Source organism: Sus scrofa, chromosome 13 (genome assembly GCF_000003025.6).
Source record: "Sus scrofa isolate TJ Tabasco breed Duroc chromosome 13, Sscrofa11.1, whole genome shotgun sequence".
Taxonomy (NCBI): Eukaryota; Metazoa; Chordata; class Mammalia; order Artiodactyla; family Suidae; genus Sus; species Sus scrofa.
Window position 1 is genome coordinate 158714458 of NC_010455.5, and position 16868 is coordinate 158731325.

The 16868-nt window shown below is 39.8% G+C and overlaps 1 protein-coding gene across 2 annotated transcripts in view; it reads right to left on the reverse strand.

Moving 5' to 3' along the window:
• Positions 1–14828, reverse strand: part of TBC1D23 (TBC1 domain family member 23) — a 64203-nt gene extending 49375 nt beyond the window's left edge. Inside the window, exon 1 of one of the 2 annotated variants that reach the window (XM_021071307.1) lies at positions 14557–14828. In XM_021071307.1, coding sequence (XP_020926966.1) covers positions 14557–14609 — 53 coding nt within the window. In that variant the 5' untranslated portion in view covers positions 14610–14828. The remainder of the gene's footprint in view (positions 1–14556) is intronic. The other variant, XM_021071308.1, reaches the window with a different exon arrangement.

Below are 16868 nucleotides of genomic sequence, written 5' to 3' on the forward strand. Positions count from 1 at the left end.
CTGAGGATAAATTTTCTACTTTCTTCACTATCTTGGCAAGATTTCTGTTCATTTTTATAGGATTAAGCACCCCTTGTGACTAGTATTTGTCAGTGAAGGAGTAAGGCTTGGAGGGGAGTGTATGACTATAAAATGGCTTTTTCTAATGCAGATAACTGGTCTATATGGCACCTGTATTTTCTACTGTGACCTTCTCTTATAAAACAGTCAAACAAAAATTCAATAAACTACCTTTGTATTACTTTATTTTAAGGATATTATCCCATTTATAAAATCATATTAGAGAATTTGGCCAATGTATAAAAAAATTTAAAAACCAACCACAATTCTATTAACATGACATAACCACTGGTAACACTGTGTAAGTAACTTTTCAGTTCATCATATATATATGTATGTGTGTAAGTATGTGTGTAGAGAGACATACATGCATACAAAAAGTGGATTATATTGAATTCATAATTTTACACCTTGCAGGATTCATTTATTTAAAATTTTCAAAAATACACATTTCTGAGTCATTCAATATTCTTAAAAAATAAGATTTTTAGGAGTTTCCTGGTGGCACAGAAGGTAAAGGATCTGGCATTGCCACTGCTATGGCCTGGGTTCAAGCCCTGGTCTGGGAACTTCTGCATGCCGTGGGTATGGCCAAAACTGAAAATAAATAAATGAATAAATAAGGTTTAGAGTCTGTATCAACAAGTATAACCCATACTGGATATGGGCTAGGGGTTCCCAGCTAGGGGTCTAATTGGAGCTACAGCTGCCGGCCTAAGCCACAGCCACAACAACGCCAGATCCGAGCAGCATCTGCGACCTACACCACAGCCCACACCAACGATGGATTCCTAACCCACTGAGTGAGGCCAGGGATTGAACCCGAACCTCATGGTTCCTAATCTGATTTGTTTCCACTGTGCCGCATGGGAACTCCAGGGGAATTTTAATTCCTCCTTTTTTTTTTTTTTTTTTTTTGTCCTTAGAGGGGGTATTATTATCTGTATTCTCGAAAATGAAAAAAAATTGCAAGGAGAAAAAAAAAGATAATAATTCTCACCTCAAACATATATGTCTTAGCTTAGAGTATTAAGGTGCTACTAAAGAAACAATACCTCACATACTCAGTAAGAAGAAAACAACCAGTAAGAAGAAAACAATGGGGCATATATTTTATATATATATATGTATACACACACACACACACACACACACACACACACACACACACATATATGTTTTTTCAGGGCTGCACCTGTAGCATATGGAGGTTCCCAGGCTAGGGGGTCTAATCGAAGCTACAGATGCCAGCCTACACCACAGCCATAGCAACACAACATCTGAGCCATGTCTGTGATCTATACCACAGCTTGTGGCAACATCGGATCCTTAACCCACTGAGCGAGGCCAGGGATTAAACCCGCACCCTCATGGTTCCTAGTAGGACTCGTTTCCACTACACCATGATGGGAACTCCTTGACGTATGTATTTTTTGATTTATTATTTATTTATTTTAGTTCCCCATACTGAAAACTGAAAGTATAAAAAAAATAAACAAATGCAATCCATATTGACAACAAACTTTTATTTCTAAAAGTTTACATATGTGGAGTTCCCGTCGTGGCTCAGCGGAAATGAATCCGAATAGGAACCATGAGGTTGCGGGTTCGATTCCTGGCCTCGCTCAGTGGGTTAAAGATCTAGCATTGCCATAAGCTGTGGTGTAGGGTGCAGATGCAGCTTGGATCTGGTGTGGCTGTGGCTGTGGCGTAGGCTGGCAGCAACAGCTCTGATTAGACCCCTAGCCTGGGAATCTCCATATGCCGTGGATGCAGCCCTCAAAAAGACAAAATTTTTATTGCACATGCTCAAAAATTCAAGAGTAAACTGAACTTAAAGGCTTAGCTGTAGATTCTCTGGTCACTGAGTACATCCAGGTGAACAAAGCCCCCAAGATTTAGCATGGGACTTACAAAGCTCATGGTGTGACCAACCCATACATGAGCTCTCCCCGCCACAATGATGATCCTTACTGAAAAAGAGCAGATTGTTCCTAAACCAGAAGAGCGTTTCTCAGAATAAAAATATATTCCAGAAAAAACCAAAGAAACAAAACTTATGGCCTGGGAATAAATCACACACACACACACACACACACACACACACACACACACACACACACAAAATAGCAAACGAAAGCTTTAAAAAAAAAAAAAAAGCGAGGGGAAAGAATTTCTATGGAGAAATCAGAATTCCTATGCATGGCTAGTGGAAATGCAAAATGGTGCAGCCAACTGTGGAAAAGTTTGGCAAACCTTTTTTTTTTTTTTTTGGCTTTTTAAGTCTGCAAGTGTAGCACATCGAAGTTCCCAGGCTAGGGGTCATATCAGAGCTGCAGCTGCTGGCCCAAACCACAGCCACAGCAATGCGGTACCCGAGCTGTGTCTGCGACCTATGACACAGCTCACGCAACACCAGATCCTTAACCCACTGAGACGAGGGATCAAAACTGCATCCTCATGGATACTAGTCAGGTTCATCACCTCTGAGGTGAGATGGGAACTCCATGTTTGTCAATTTCTTAAAAAGTTACACACAGTGGAGTTCCCGTCGTGGCGCAGTGGTTAACGAATCCGACTAGGAACCATGAGGTTGCGGGTTCGGTCCCTGCCCTTGCTCAGTGGGTTAATGATCCGGCGTTGCCGTGAGCTGTGGTGTAGGTTGCAGACGCGGCTCGGATCCCGAGTTGCTGTGGCTCTGGCGTAGGCCGGTGGCTACAGCTCCGATTCAACCCCTAGCCTGGGAACCTCCATATGCCGCGGAAGCGGCCCAAGAAATAGCAACAACAACAACAACAACAACAAAAAGACAAAAGACAAAAAAAAAAAAAAAAAAAAGTTACACACAGAATTACTATATAATCTAGCAATTCCATTTCAGGGTATATGCTCAAAAGAACTGAAAGCAAGGACTCAAACAGATAGTTTTACAACCATGTTCACAGGAGCATTATTCATATCAGCCAAAAAGTAGAAACAACCCAAATATTCATTGATGTATGAATGGATAAACAAAATATGGTACACACACACACACACAAAATGGAATGTTAATCAGCCTTAAAAAGGAAGGAAATTCTGACACATGCTACAACACAAATGAACTTTGAAGGCAAATGCTAAGTGAAAAAAAAAGTCACAAAAGCGCAGAGTATATGATTCCATTTATATGAAGTACCTAAAATAGGCAAATTCATAGAGACAGAATATAGAATAGAGGTTATGAGGGGCTGGAGGTAAGGGGTAATGGGGAGCTATCATTTATTAGGTACAGAGTCTGTGGGATGATGAAAAAATCTGGAAATAGTGGTGATGATGGCACAACGTCAGGGAAGTACTTAATGTCACTGAACCATACACATTAAAATGGTAAATTTTATGTAATGTATGTTTTACCACATTAAAAAAGGCAACAATAGGAGTTCCCATCATGGCACAGCAAAAACGAATCTGACTAGGAACTATGAGGTTGCAGGTTTAATCCCCGGCCTTGCTCAATGGGTTAAGGATCTGGCATTGCCGTGAGCTGTGGTGTAGGTTGCAGACTCAGCTCGGATCCTCCAATTTGACCCCTAGCCTGAGAACCCTCCATATGCTGCAGGAGCGACCCTATAAAGCAAAAAAATCAACAACAAAAGCTTGTAAATGAATATTATAACAGTACTATATTATTCATAATAGTCAAAAAGTAAACACAATCCAAATGTCCATCACCTGATGAATAAATGTGTACTCATCACTGAAACACTAAGCAATAAAAAGAAATCAAGTGTTGACAGCATGTAACACATGCATGAACCTTGAAAACTAGGCTCTGTGAAAGAAACCAGACACAAAAGCCACGTATTGCATAATTTCATTCACATGAAATGTCCAAAATAAGCAAATGTATAGAGGGTAGATCATTAGGGCTTGGGCTGACAGGAATAAGATTGACTGCTAATGGGTATGGCATTTCTTGGAGGGGTGGTGGTAATGAAAATATTCTCAGCTTAGATCGTGGTGATAACTGCTTAATTCTGGGAATATACTAAAAACACTGGACTGTACACTTTTTTTTGGTAGGGCTGCACGTGCAGCATATGGAAGTTCCTAGGCTAGGAGGTCAAATTGGAGCTGCAACTGCCAGCCTATACCACAGCCACAGCAACTTGGGATCCCAGCCAAATCTCCAATCTACACCATAGCTCATGGCAATTCCAGATCATTAACCCACTGAGCAAGGCCAGGGATCAAACCCGCATCCTCAGGGTTACTAGTTGGGTTCGTTTCCCCTAAGCCACAATGGGAACTTCTGGACTGTACACTTTAAACAGGTATACTTTATGATTCATAAATTACCGTTCAATAAAAATGTCACAAAAAGTAACTGCATCAGAAAGAGTTTAGGAGTTCCCGTCTTTGGTACAGTAGTTAACGAATCCAACTAGGAACCATGAGGTTGGGGGTTCGATCCCTGGCCTGGCTCAGTGGGTTAAGGATCTGGTGTTGCCGTGAGCTGTGGTGTAGGTCACAGAGAAGCTCGGATCTGGCGTTGCTGTGGCTCTGGCCTAGGCCAGCGGCTACAGCTCTGACTGGACCCCTAGCCTGGGAACCTCCATATGCCACAGGAGCGACCCTAGAAAAAGGGAAAAATACATAAATAAATAAATAAAAATTTAAAAATTAAAAAAAAAGAAAGAGTTTAAAGACTCTTTAATTCAGGGCTTTAAGAGGAAGCTATTGTGTCAAGCCCTCATTTACCATTTCAATGAAGGGAGTGTATCACTATGAAGAACCCAAGCCTCACCTTAAAGTTGTTAAGGGGCTAACAGCTTGCCTTGCCTCTTTAATTCCACAAATTGACAATACTTGTTTTCTGAGTTGGAAACAAATTGTTTTAATTATGAAGCTTCTCACTCTATCAAGTAAGTTAACCTCACTAGTTTTCAAAATTCTTAAAATCTAATCCTTTCTGTAATCATTTTAAAAATCAAAGACATTTATAGTTTGAAAAGACCACTTAGGACCTAGAATACATACAATCATCTAAGTTAAATGCAAAGTACAGAGAAACTACAGAGAAAACCCAAATTACCAATGTTTTTAAAAATTATTTTTGTGTCTTAAAGTGGTCAGGGTCTAAGACACATTATTATTTGATTAAAATAAAAAGACAAATGCTGTACTGGAGGAAATCAATAGAAGTCCAATACCTGCTATGTAAACACCTTACACATGTTATTTCTACTGCATAGGATATTGTTTAAACCTCTGACTGCTAGCAGTAGTATAGTCATCCGTCTCTTGGTATCCATTGGGGAATGATTCCAGGACCCCCTGCAAATACTAAAATCCAAGGATGTTCAAATCCCTTATATAAAATGGCTTAGTAGTGAGACAAGTTGGGACCTGGGGCCCTTTGCTACAGTGCTTGTACCTGGACAAACATCTCTTCAATAAAATGCTAAGAAACTCCAAGGGACTAAAAATAACTATGTCCATGCCCATATTATGGGAACAAGATGGGGTAAATTATGGACAATAAGATACAAATAACACCAAAAAACCCAACTGCCACTTTTGAAGAGCCAAGAGGAAAGTCAGGATACCATGAGCAAAAATGGGGATACTGTGCACATGCACCCTGCATATAACGTCAACAATGGGGTGGGCGAAATCACTTGAGCTATCGCTCTGGCCCAACTCCTGGAAACCAGCTTGCCCCTTTCCCACAGGAGCGAGCAAAGGAAGTTATTTGTTCTTGCTCCCTCTGCTGCAGCAGAGCCCCCAAATAAAGCCTTGCCTGAATTTCTTGTCTGGCCTCTTAGTAATTTCTATTCATTAAGGAAGACCAAGAACCCCGATCTGTAATAGTACAGTCAGCCTCTGTATTCCTGGGTTCTAAAACTACAGGTTCCAGAATTACGTCGGGCCCTGACTAGCATCCATGAGGACACACGTTCAATCCCTGGCCTTGCTCAGCTGTTTAAGGATCCGGCATTGCTGTGAGCTGTGGTGCAGTCCGAAGACGCACCTTGGATCTGGCATTTCTGTGGCTGTGGTGTAAGCTGCAGTTACAGCTCCAATTGGACCCCTAGCTTGGGAACCTCCAGATGCTTTGGGTGTGGCCCTAAAAAGACAACAAACAACAAAAATAAACAAATGGGAGCTAATTAAAAGTTTTTGCACAGCAAAGGAAACCCTAAGCAAAACAAAAAGGCAACCCACAGAACGGGCAGAAAATATTTACAAATGAAGTGACTAACAAGGGATTAATCTCCAAAATACATATACTCACCTGCAGCTCAATACCAAAAAAAAAACCAAACCCCATCAAAAAATGGGCAGAACATCTAAACAGACAATTCTCCAAAGAAGACATATAGATGGCTAAAAAACACATGAAACGATGTTCAATGTCACTGATTATTAGAGAAATGCAAATAAAAACTACTATAAGGTACCACCCTCCACCAGCCAGAACGCTGTCATCAAAAAGTCTACAAACAATAAACACTGGAGAGGGTGTGGAGGAAAGGGATCCCTCTTATACTGCTGGTGGGATTGTAAATTGCTGCAACCACTATGGGAAACAGTATGGAGACCCCTCAAAAAAATAAAAATTGAATTACAATATCATCCAGCAATCCCACTCTTGGGCATCTATCCAGTGAAAGCCATGACTTGAAAAGATGCATGTACCCCAATGCTCACTGCAGCACTATAAACAATAGCCAAGACATGGAAGCAACCTAAATGTGCATCACCAGAGGAGTGCATAAAGAAGATGTGGTACATATACACAACGTATGTATATACAATATTCTCAGCCATAAAAAGGAATGAAATAATGGCATTTGAAGCAACACGGATGGATCTATAAATTATCATGCTAAGTGAAGTTAGACAGACAGTGAGATACAAACATCATATGCTATCACTTATATGTGGAATCTAAAAAAAAGGATACAATGAATTTATTTGCAGAAAAGAAAATGACTCACAGACTTTGAAAAACTCATGGTTACCAAAGGAGACAAGTTGTGGTGGGGAGGGATGGGCTGGGAGTTTGGGATGGAAATGTTGTAAAATTAGGTTGTGATAATGGCTGTACAACTATAAAATACAATAAAATTCACTAAATTAAAAAAAATGACAGGCCACCCTGCCCTTGTATACAATACACCCAGGCACAAGCTTCTGATCAATTACTTAAAACTCAAAAATGGCCAACTAACTAGTTGTGAGCACCAGCAAACTGTGTAACAATGAGTAAGAGTGGCAAATTGCCCTTGTGGAGTTGTGGTTTCATGATTTAATTTGTGCCATTACTTCTGGTTATTTCTTAATGCCCAGGTTATGAGATATCAGCACCAAAGCTTTGTCTGAACTTATGTGCTACTACTGTTAGCACACCTGTTACAAATTACTACCACACCAAAACTCCTTACTTTGTTCCTAAATATTTTGTGTGATATTTGTCAGAAATGGAAATAGGGGAGTTCCCTGCTGGCCTAGTGGTTAAGAACTCAGTGTTGTCACTGCTGTGGCTCAGGTTTGAACCCTGGCTAGAGAACTTCCGCATGCACGCACAGCTAAAAGAAAAAGAAAAGAAAAACAAAGAAAGGGAAATAAGAGAGCTTTGTTACAGATTCACTTGTACAGTAGATATGGATGGAATTCAATGACCATGCAATTTACTGTTGTTATTATTTGTTTTGTTTAGTTTTGGGGAGTTTTTTTTAGCCATACTCGCTGCAAGTGGAAGTTCTCAGGCCAGGGATCAAACTCGCATCACAGCAGCAACCCATGTTGCTGCACTGACAAGGCCAGATCCCTAATCCACTGAGCCACAAAAGAACTCTACTATGCAAATTAAATATCAATCCCAAACTATCAAAACATTTTAATAACAAATAGTATGATGACACATTGGAAATAAACATGACACCTTACAGTCCATAAGAGCAAAATTTGTTAACTGTGAAATCTTGAAGTTACAGTATTTTAACACAATGCATATTTGAATGCTAAGGGGGGAAACACCTCATTCACCAGCTTTAAAAATAATAATAATAATGAAATGGTGTATCAGGATTAGATCCACAACAGCAGCTTTGTGAGACTTCCTTATCAAAGTAACCCTCTGAACAATCTGTGTTTAACTAGGATCTTGGCCAACTAAAGAAAGCGTTAAATCAAGTCCTCTTGGCTTGACAGGACAAAAAAATATGATAACTACAATATCTTAGCACTGTGCAATAGGCAAAGGAGACAGAGATCACAGAATGCTGTTCTGTAAACTGCTAAAATTAACTATAGTACAAATGGAACAGATGCTTTAAATTTTCATGTACTTATTTTTGATCCATAATCCATGTAGATCAGATTGCATGGGCATACCAATGGTGCCCCTTCTTCTGATAAGAAAAAACTCAGGAATTTTTCTGTAAACATTAAAAAAAAAAAAACTGTTCAAACTTTACCATACGTTTAATGCTGCAATGCATTATGCAATGCATAACCTTTGTTACAAAATGAAAGAATATCTCCTCTACTAATGAGAAGTTAACTTTAGAGAGTGCTCTATACCCTTTTCCTCTTCATGCTTCCTCAAAATAAAAAATCCCCAACACATTGTTCCTTTCTATACATACAAGGTAACTTCTAGCACTTTTAATGCAGAAAAAAATGCATCAGTTTTTTTTCCCCAACCCCAACCCCTCCAACCAAAGCACTGATGTGGAAACTGAAAGAGTTTATATCCTTTGCCTCAAGGAAAGAATGAGATGAAAACAGCACAACACCAAACACATAATAATCTGTTTCTACTACAAATTTCCACCTTACTTAAAAATGAAGTAAGCAATACCACCAATACCACCAATATTTCTTTTCTTGAAACTATCATTTTGGAAAGTAAAGGAATAATTACTATAAATGAGGTGACAATATTTTGCAACATTTGGGCAATTCTTTCAAAAGGTATTCTACCAATGGAGATCATAGTTTGGCAAAGAAATGCATAATGTGTTTATTTTTTTAATCTAAATTCCAACCATCAGCAATAACTTATTCAATAAAAAAGATGGTATTTATTTTCATGTCAGTGGTTATATCTAAGTGGAATCTACAAAATAAACTCAAGAATGTTTGGTATTCAATTGCATACTTATACAACATGAATTCATCCTTCTATGTGTCATTTTTATACTTCAAAACAGTGACTAGACTCTTTAAAGAGGGACAATAACTACGAGGAAGCTATTTTAAAAGCAAGCTTCTTATTTCTCCAACATCACTGAATAAAAACAAAACAATTACTGAGATGATAAAGTTATTAAAACTTTAACTGTTTACATATTTGTTTTTTGGCCACACTCATAGCACATGAAAGTTCCTGGTCCAGGGATTAAACCCAAGTCACAGCAGTGACAATGCTGAGTCCTTAATCAGGGAACTCCTAAATGTTCTAACTAAATATTACTGTTGTGCTCTAACTGTAAATAAGTAAATTAAAATAAATTATAATTTTATTTTCATATGACATAGGTACATATAGTATAACTGTATTACTTATATATTTATATTGTTTAACATATAGTTATATACATTTATTTAAATACACACCATATATTAGACTATCTAGATTAACTAGATATACCTAGATGATACTGTAACCATAATATCATAAGATCAAAACTAACCTATTTAAGTGATTTTTAGCAAAGAGGTATGAGAACACATTACGCTAATCAGAGAGATACAAAGTTATAGTATATAATGCTCTGTGTCACATCCGAGCATGTCAATTATGAACTGTCCCTTTTTGTGGATGCAAAAAAGACAATGTGGTACACAACTTATGCATACCCTTAGGGTCTTGTAAATGCCATGGATAATACACACATACCTTAACAAAGCACACCTTTGAATATTACATCTTTCAAAACAGTTTACGATAGAGTACAGGATTAGCATATTTTTAACTGGGCTCTCTCTAGCTGTCTGTTAAAGTTATTTGATAACTACACGACATATAGGCAATCAACTTTAGAAAGAGCTCAGGGCTTCAACAGCCATGAGTTTAAGTCCCAGACTTTCTACTAACTGGGTCTCTTTTCTAACCTTCCTAAGCCTTTTCCCTCATCAAAAAAGCCTTTTCTCTCAACAAAAAAAAAAAAAAACAAAAATTCATAATTTCCCTTTCTCGTAGAATTGTTTTAAGAGCCAAAATGAGATAGTATATATAAGCATTATATAAAGGATAAAGCTCTATGCAAATATATAGCATTTTCTTGAAGTTTCTCACTGAAATATTAAATAGCACCATAGCTACTAGGTTTTTTTGGGGTTTTTTTTTTTTTTTTATTTGTCTTTATGCCATTTCTTGGGCCGCTCCCGTGGCATATGGAGGTTCCCAGGCTAGGGGTTGAATCAGAGCTGTAGCTGCCAGCCTACGCCAGAGTCACAGCAACGCCGATCCGAGGCGAGTCTGCAACCTATACCACAGCTCACTGCAACGCTGGATCCTTAACCCACTGAGCAAGGCCAGGGATCGAATCCACAACCTCATGGTTCCTAATTGGATTTGTTAACCACTGAGCCACGACAGGAACTCCTGGATCAGGTTTTAAATGTTTCAATTTTTTTCTAAAGTATTGTATAGCATCCTGAATACAACCAGTATTTAGTTAATGTTTGCTGAAAGAGTTAGGAATGCTTTCCTAACCTGTTTTGCTTTTTGATACATGTGGGGGGGGGGCACTGTCTTTGGTTTATACCAAGTAGAATCCACATTTCACCATAAGCAGCAGAAATGATTTGCCAAGCAGCCATTATCAATTCTGTTCAGAAGACACCTACTCATGAATTGGCTGTGTATTGCAGTACACTTAACTGGTGCTTCACAATTACTTGAATTGCCACACTGTACCTAAATAGAGAATGCACCTGTACTCTCAGCAGTAACTACAAATAAATGGAAATAAATTAACCCAATACATTTCTTCACTATGCAAAAAAATTACTAACTCTTACCTGTGAATATTAGAATATCCACAGGAATAAAATCCTAGAAGTGAATTATTATTTGGGAATTACCTCCAAAGACAGTAAAATCTGAATTACAACATTATAGCATAAACAAAATAAGTCTTCATAATTTCTATTTTTTGTCTGCCCTCTACCTACAGTTTACAAAATGAAACAGTGTCATTTAAAAACCCGTAATTTGGAGTTTCTGTTATGGCTCAGCAGGTTAAGAACCCAACAGAGTGTCTGTGAGGATTTGGGTTGGATGGATCCCTGGCCTCACCCAGTGGGTTAAGGATCTGGCGTTGCTGTGAGCTGTGTCATTGGTAACAGACACGGCTCAGTTCCCACATTGCTGTGGCTGTGGTGTAGGCGGGCAGCTGCAGCTCTGATTTCAACCCCTAGCGGGAGAACTTCCATATGCCACAGGTCTTAAAAAGTCCTTAAAAAAAAAAAAAAAAAAAAAGAAAAGAAAAAGAAAAAGAAAGAAAGAAACGAAAGAAAGAAAAGAAAAAAAGAACCCTAACTCAAGTCAATACAGTTCATTTTCTCTTCATTTTCTGTAAGGTAATATTTAGTCCTCCTAGAACTACAAGCTGTCAATATTCTTAAGGAGTGGGTTTCATCCTCTTTCATATTAAATGTATTTCCTGTATATCATGTCTGAAACTGCAATCACCTACTCCTAAAGTGATATATTTTAAATCTCTATTTCAATGCTTATAAGATGGAAGCACTGAGAGTACTGTTTACAAAGTGCACAAAACTTTGAAAAAGACCCCATTATTCTCAAAACAATTCCTATTCACATCTCAAATTAATAGAAGCTTCTTTATGGAACTGATATTCCTACAATTTTAGGGAAAGTTTAGAAGCAATTTAAGAAGACTTGTACAAAAATTTTTAACTAAGCAAATTCAAAATACAAACAGTTGCACAATTAATGTGTATAGCAAAAAAAATTTTTTAAATCATGACTTTAAATCTTAAGGAATTATTTCAGAAAGGAAAGCCTCAGAAAATCAAAGCGTATATTCAATTCCCAAAGCTGGTTTCTTCAATACCAAGAATAATGAACTCTGAATTGCATTAATTTATTTTCAAACCTGTAGCTTACATTAACTTTTTAATTAAATTTAAATCATTTCAAACTGTAATATTTTTACAAGAATTTTTCCATGCCCTCTGAGCCTACAAGCTGAAAGCTTACACTTTCATATAGTTTAAGAGCTGAGGCAGTTTCTGATAACCTTGGCTTTCCATTTAAAAAAAATGACCATGACCATTACACCAGCAGACAATTACACAACTCACAAAAACAGTGGAGTAAGAGAATGTATATGAAATGACAACTTGGTATGTTATTGCACAGGATATTACAGAAGTCTATTCATTCACGAACACATCCAGACAATAAACATTTACTGAGCGACCTGCTAACAGCCACTGCCCATGAAAGGTAGTTCACTATCTAAAGAGCAATGATAAATCATGAAATCAAACAAATTTTACAGCATAAGTATGTAATACATATATAAATGTGTTTGTTGATTTAATATAACATATAGTATAGAGAGATAAATTTCTCTGACCAATTCATTCTGTGACATACATTATCTAGAACCCTGATAACTAGAGTAGGGTCCATGAACCAGAAATGTCATCACCCAGGAGCTAGTCAGTCAGTCCCAAGAAAATCTACTGAATCCGAATCTTCATTTTAACAAGATCTCCAGGTAATCCCAATGCACATTTAAATTATGAGAAGCACTTATCTAGAACATAATTACAATGATTATGTTGAAATGTTTCTTTTTAGTTTTTAATGTAGTTCCTAGAAAATTTTAAATTACATATGTGGCTCACATTACACTTCTATTGAAAAGTGCTGGCCTAAATCCTACTCATTTTTTCAAGGCCTAATTCAAACATGTCTGCCTCATGAAGTTTACCCCAAGAACTACAAGTCGACTTGGTTTCTGTCTCCCTGAACACTCATAATATTTTCATTCACATTTCCAAAGAACCCAAACAATTCTACCTCCTTAGCAAGTGTATCTGTTACAGCTCCTTAACTCCAAGATAAGCAAACTTAGAAAATAAACTATATCTAACTATACCTAACTATAAGTTTTCATCCACCTTGGAGAGTGCATGTACTAAGGCGATGCTTGCTATCTGCCAAATGAGAGGTGAATTTCTCAATTATTACAATATCTATCCCTCTCAATGACTTACACTTCTTTTACAAATGTCCAGGATTATTTTTAGGCAGAGAGAGTGCCAGTGAGCTGTATATGTATAATAGAAGCAAGCAAATCTAAAACTATCTAATACATGCTGTCAATACACTTAAATCCATTTTAAGTAAGTAAAAACTCGACAAGCTTCTAAAGGTTTTGCTTTTTTAAAATGACGTTAGCTTTAAAAGTGTTTTGGGAAGATTTCAAAAGTAGCAGACTTTTCCAGAGATTAACGACACTCTGTGACTAAAGTCTACCAAAAAATTGCTGGACGGAGTTCCCGTCGTGGCTCAGCGGTTAACAAATCCAACTAGGAACCATGAGGTTGAGGGTTCGATCCCTGGCCTTGCTCAGTGGGTTAAGGATCCGGCGTTGCCATGAGCTGTGGTGTAGGTCGCAGACGTGGCTTGGATCCCACGTTGCTGTGGCTCTGATGTAGGCCGGTGGCTACAGCTCCGATTCAACCCCTAGCCTGGGAACCTCCATATGCCGCGGGAGCGGCCCCAAAAAATGGCAAAAAGAAAAAAAAAAAAAGAAAAAAAAATTGCTGGAGGTCCTCATCACAACCCCCAGTATAAATCGGGTAAGCATGAAAAGGCCTGGGCGGAGCAAGAGCGATGTCCTACATCGCAACCCAAGCTCTGAAATCGAGCTGTAGGGAAAGTGGTAGGAAGGGAAAAAACTTGTGTGAAAGAGAAGATAGAAACTACTGGAACGTAAAATGAGAAATAAAAACTAGGACAAAAAATACCTCAATTATGTATGAGGGATCCTCCCTAGGTGTATTTCTCAACCTCTGAACCCTCGGGCAAAGGTCGGGTTAGCAATTTCAAGTGGTCTTTTCTTCAAGTATTCAGGTGCCTCAGATCTCCATACGCTAAACTTCTCTCCTAACCAGCCTAATGTAACTCTTCGGAGGCAGGAACTACGGCCAAACCAAGCCCTGAAGCCACATATCTCCAACATGTTTTGGAAAGCGGTGGATGAAAATGGAAGGCTGAAGTGAGGCCCAGCTCCTGGACGACACTCCCCTCCCTACGAGTCCGGCCTGAGACCCCTGGGCACGACAGGACTGCCAGAGGGGACCCGGCGGGCAGAGGGGGCGGGGCAGGGCGCCGGACTCGCAGGACTGGTCTTCCCGTTCCATACCGGCGCCTGCTGGTTCCTCGGGGACCGGCAAGGTGGTGACAAGGAAGAATAGAGGGGCAGTGCGAACCAGCCCAGGGCTTTCACTCACCAGCCGTCGCCGCTCGACGTTGGCGGTGGCGGGACCTCTTCTCCTTCCGCCATTGCTATTGACGTCCACGTCACTTTGCCGAAAAGTGGACCCGGCGCCGAGACCGACTGAAACCCAATGTCGCAAAAGGGCCTCGGAAGTCTGGGACTGAGCTTCTGGATGAGGGAAAGGAAGACTGGAGGAACTCAACGTCACGACGTCCCGAGGGCGAAAGGCAGCTTGGAGGAGGAGACTCGGTGAGGTGCTGCCCCGCCAAAGACTACGTGTCCCAGGATGCCGCAGGGCCTGGGCCGTGCGCAGTGGGCGGGGCTTGGTGAGGGCCTGCGCCCCAGTAGGAGGCCTTGTGAGCGTCGCTTCTTGGCGTCCAGTTAGCGTCTTCGTTCCGTCTTGGCGTCCTACTTGAAGTCAGATTTGAGAGGCCTAGAGAGTGGGGAGAGGAGGCGAGGTGAGAAGTCCACAGGGACGGTGGAGATAGGAGAGTCATATATGAACTATTTCCTAGAGTAACAGTTGTGTTTGAGGAGAGAGTGGGATGTGAGGAAAAGTCACAACCACCCCTCTTTGTGGGGTACGGTCACACGTACAAATGGTGACCACATACTTGATGTCTGAATAGAAGTCGTATTAAAAAAAAAAAAAAAAAAAAAGCGCTAAACAGTAAAGGAAATCTGCTCCAGCCGCCCACCTTTGTAAACATACCTTTCTAATATGGAAGATCAAGTCCAAATTTAGAATTCCGGAACTCTGTGGAGTTGCAGGCAGGGATCACTGCCACGTTTCTTCTCTTCCCGCGCCACTTCCCCCTTCACTCCAAATGAGAGGACACCACGGCCTCCACATCCAAGCTCAGTCCACACCATCACCACCAAAGCACCAGCTCTTTGTTTCCTCTTGACCACCCCTGGGCCTAACAGTAGACATGAGTTCAGGAGGTTGGACCTAGGGAGATGCTTTTGCAAATCCTGGACCCAATGCTCTTGAAATAGAGCCACATGTATCAATATAGATAATCTGGAAAATATGATGTTAAAAGAACAGAACAGACTGCAGAAGGGCAGATAAAGTACAGTGTCATATTGGGTGTTAAAAATAGGCAACATGGGAGTTCCTACTGTGGCTCAGTGGTAACCAACCCCACTGGTATCCATGAGGAAGTGAGTTCAATCCCTGGCCTTGCTCAGTGGATTAAGGATCTGGTGCTGCCATGAGCTGTGGTGTAGGTAGTAGACATGGCTCAGATCTGGTGTTGCTGTGGCTGTGGTGTAGGCCAGAGGCTACAGCTCTGATTGGCTCCTAGCCTGGGAATTTCCACATGCCTGGGGTGCAGCCCTTAAAAAAAAAAAAAGGGCAGCACAATGTATTTATTAATAGATGCATATATGCTTTTTAGAAATGCACCAGAATGATATATTAGAAAAATCGGAAGGGCAGTTCTCAAGGATAAACACAGCCAGACATTAGTTAAAGCAGCAAAACAGTTTGACAGTAGGGGAAAGGACTGAGCTCCATCCTGATTTGTTCAGAGATGATTAGGGGTTTTAAAGGGAGAATGAGCCAGCAGGGAGATCGGGACTCATTAGAGTTAGATAAGTGAAAAATGACAAAGCCTTGGTCAGTGTAATTGTGTCTAGGCCAGCTGTATCTGCTAGCTGGCAATTTTTGAGTTTAGGATTTTTCCCTCCCACAGAAACTGGGAGGCAGAGATCCTGTCCTTCCTGATGATTGAATACATTTCAAAGGAATAGCTCTCAGGTCCTTGAGAAGGACACTTCTAAGTTCAAGATACATATTCACAATTGCAAGCTCTTCCTAGTAAACACACCAGGAGAGGTCAGTATTTTTCATCAGGTGTTGGCTAGGTCAAACAGTAAATTCTCCAAGCAGACAATGAGCTTTCTCAATCAGGTCTTTAATGAGATTCAGTAGGGACTAGGGTCATTTTAGGGACACAGCCTTAAGTTGCTAAAAACCATGCTAGAATTTGATCAAGTCTCAGTGCACGGGTTCGGACAGAGTTGTTATGTGCTGGAAAGTTCTGCAGTTCTCACAATTACATCTGTGGGAGGGGAGGAAATGGCTTCAATTACGTTTTTAATATTGTGTTTCTAAAGAGCTGAGAAGTGGCTATGTATGTTCAGTATTTATAGAGTCAACACTTTGGAATCTAAAATGTTTCATAATTTTAAAAACTATTTGACTAAATAAGCACAAAGCATAGTACAGCTCTTTCATTTACAACCAAAAGTATGTTCATTCTCTTCCAAAGGGGAGATAATACAGAGCCACATTATCACACCCACTTCTGAGCCCAG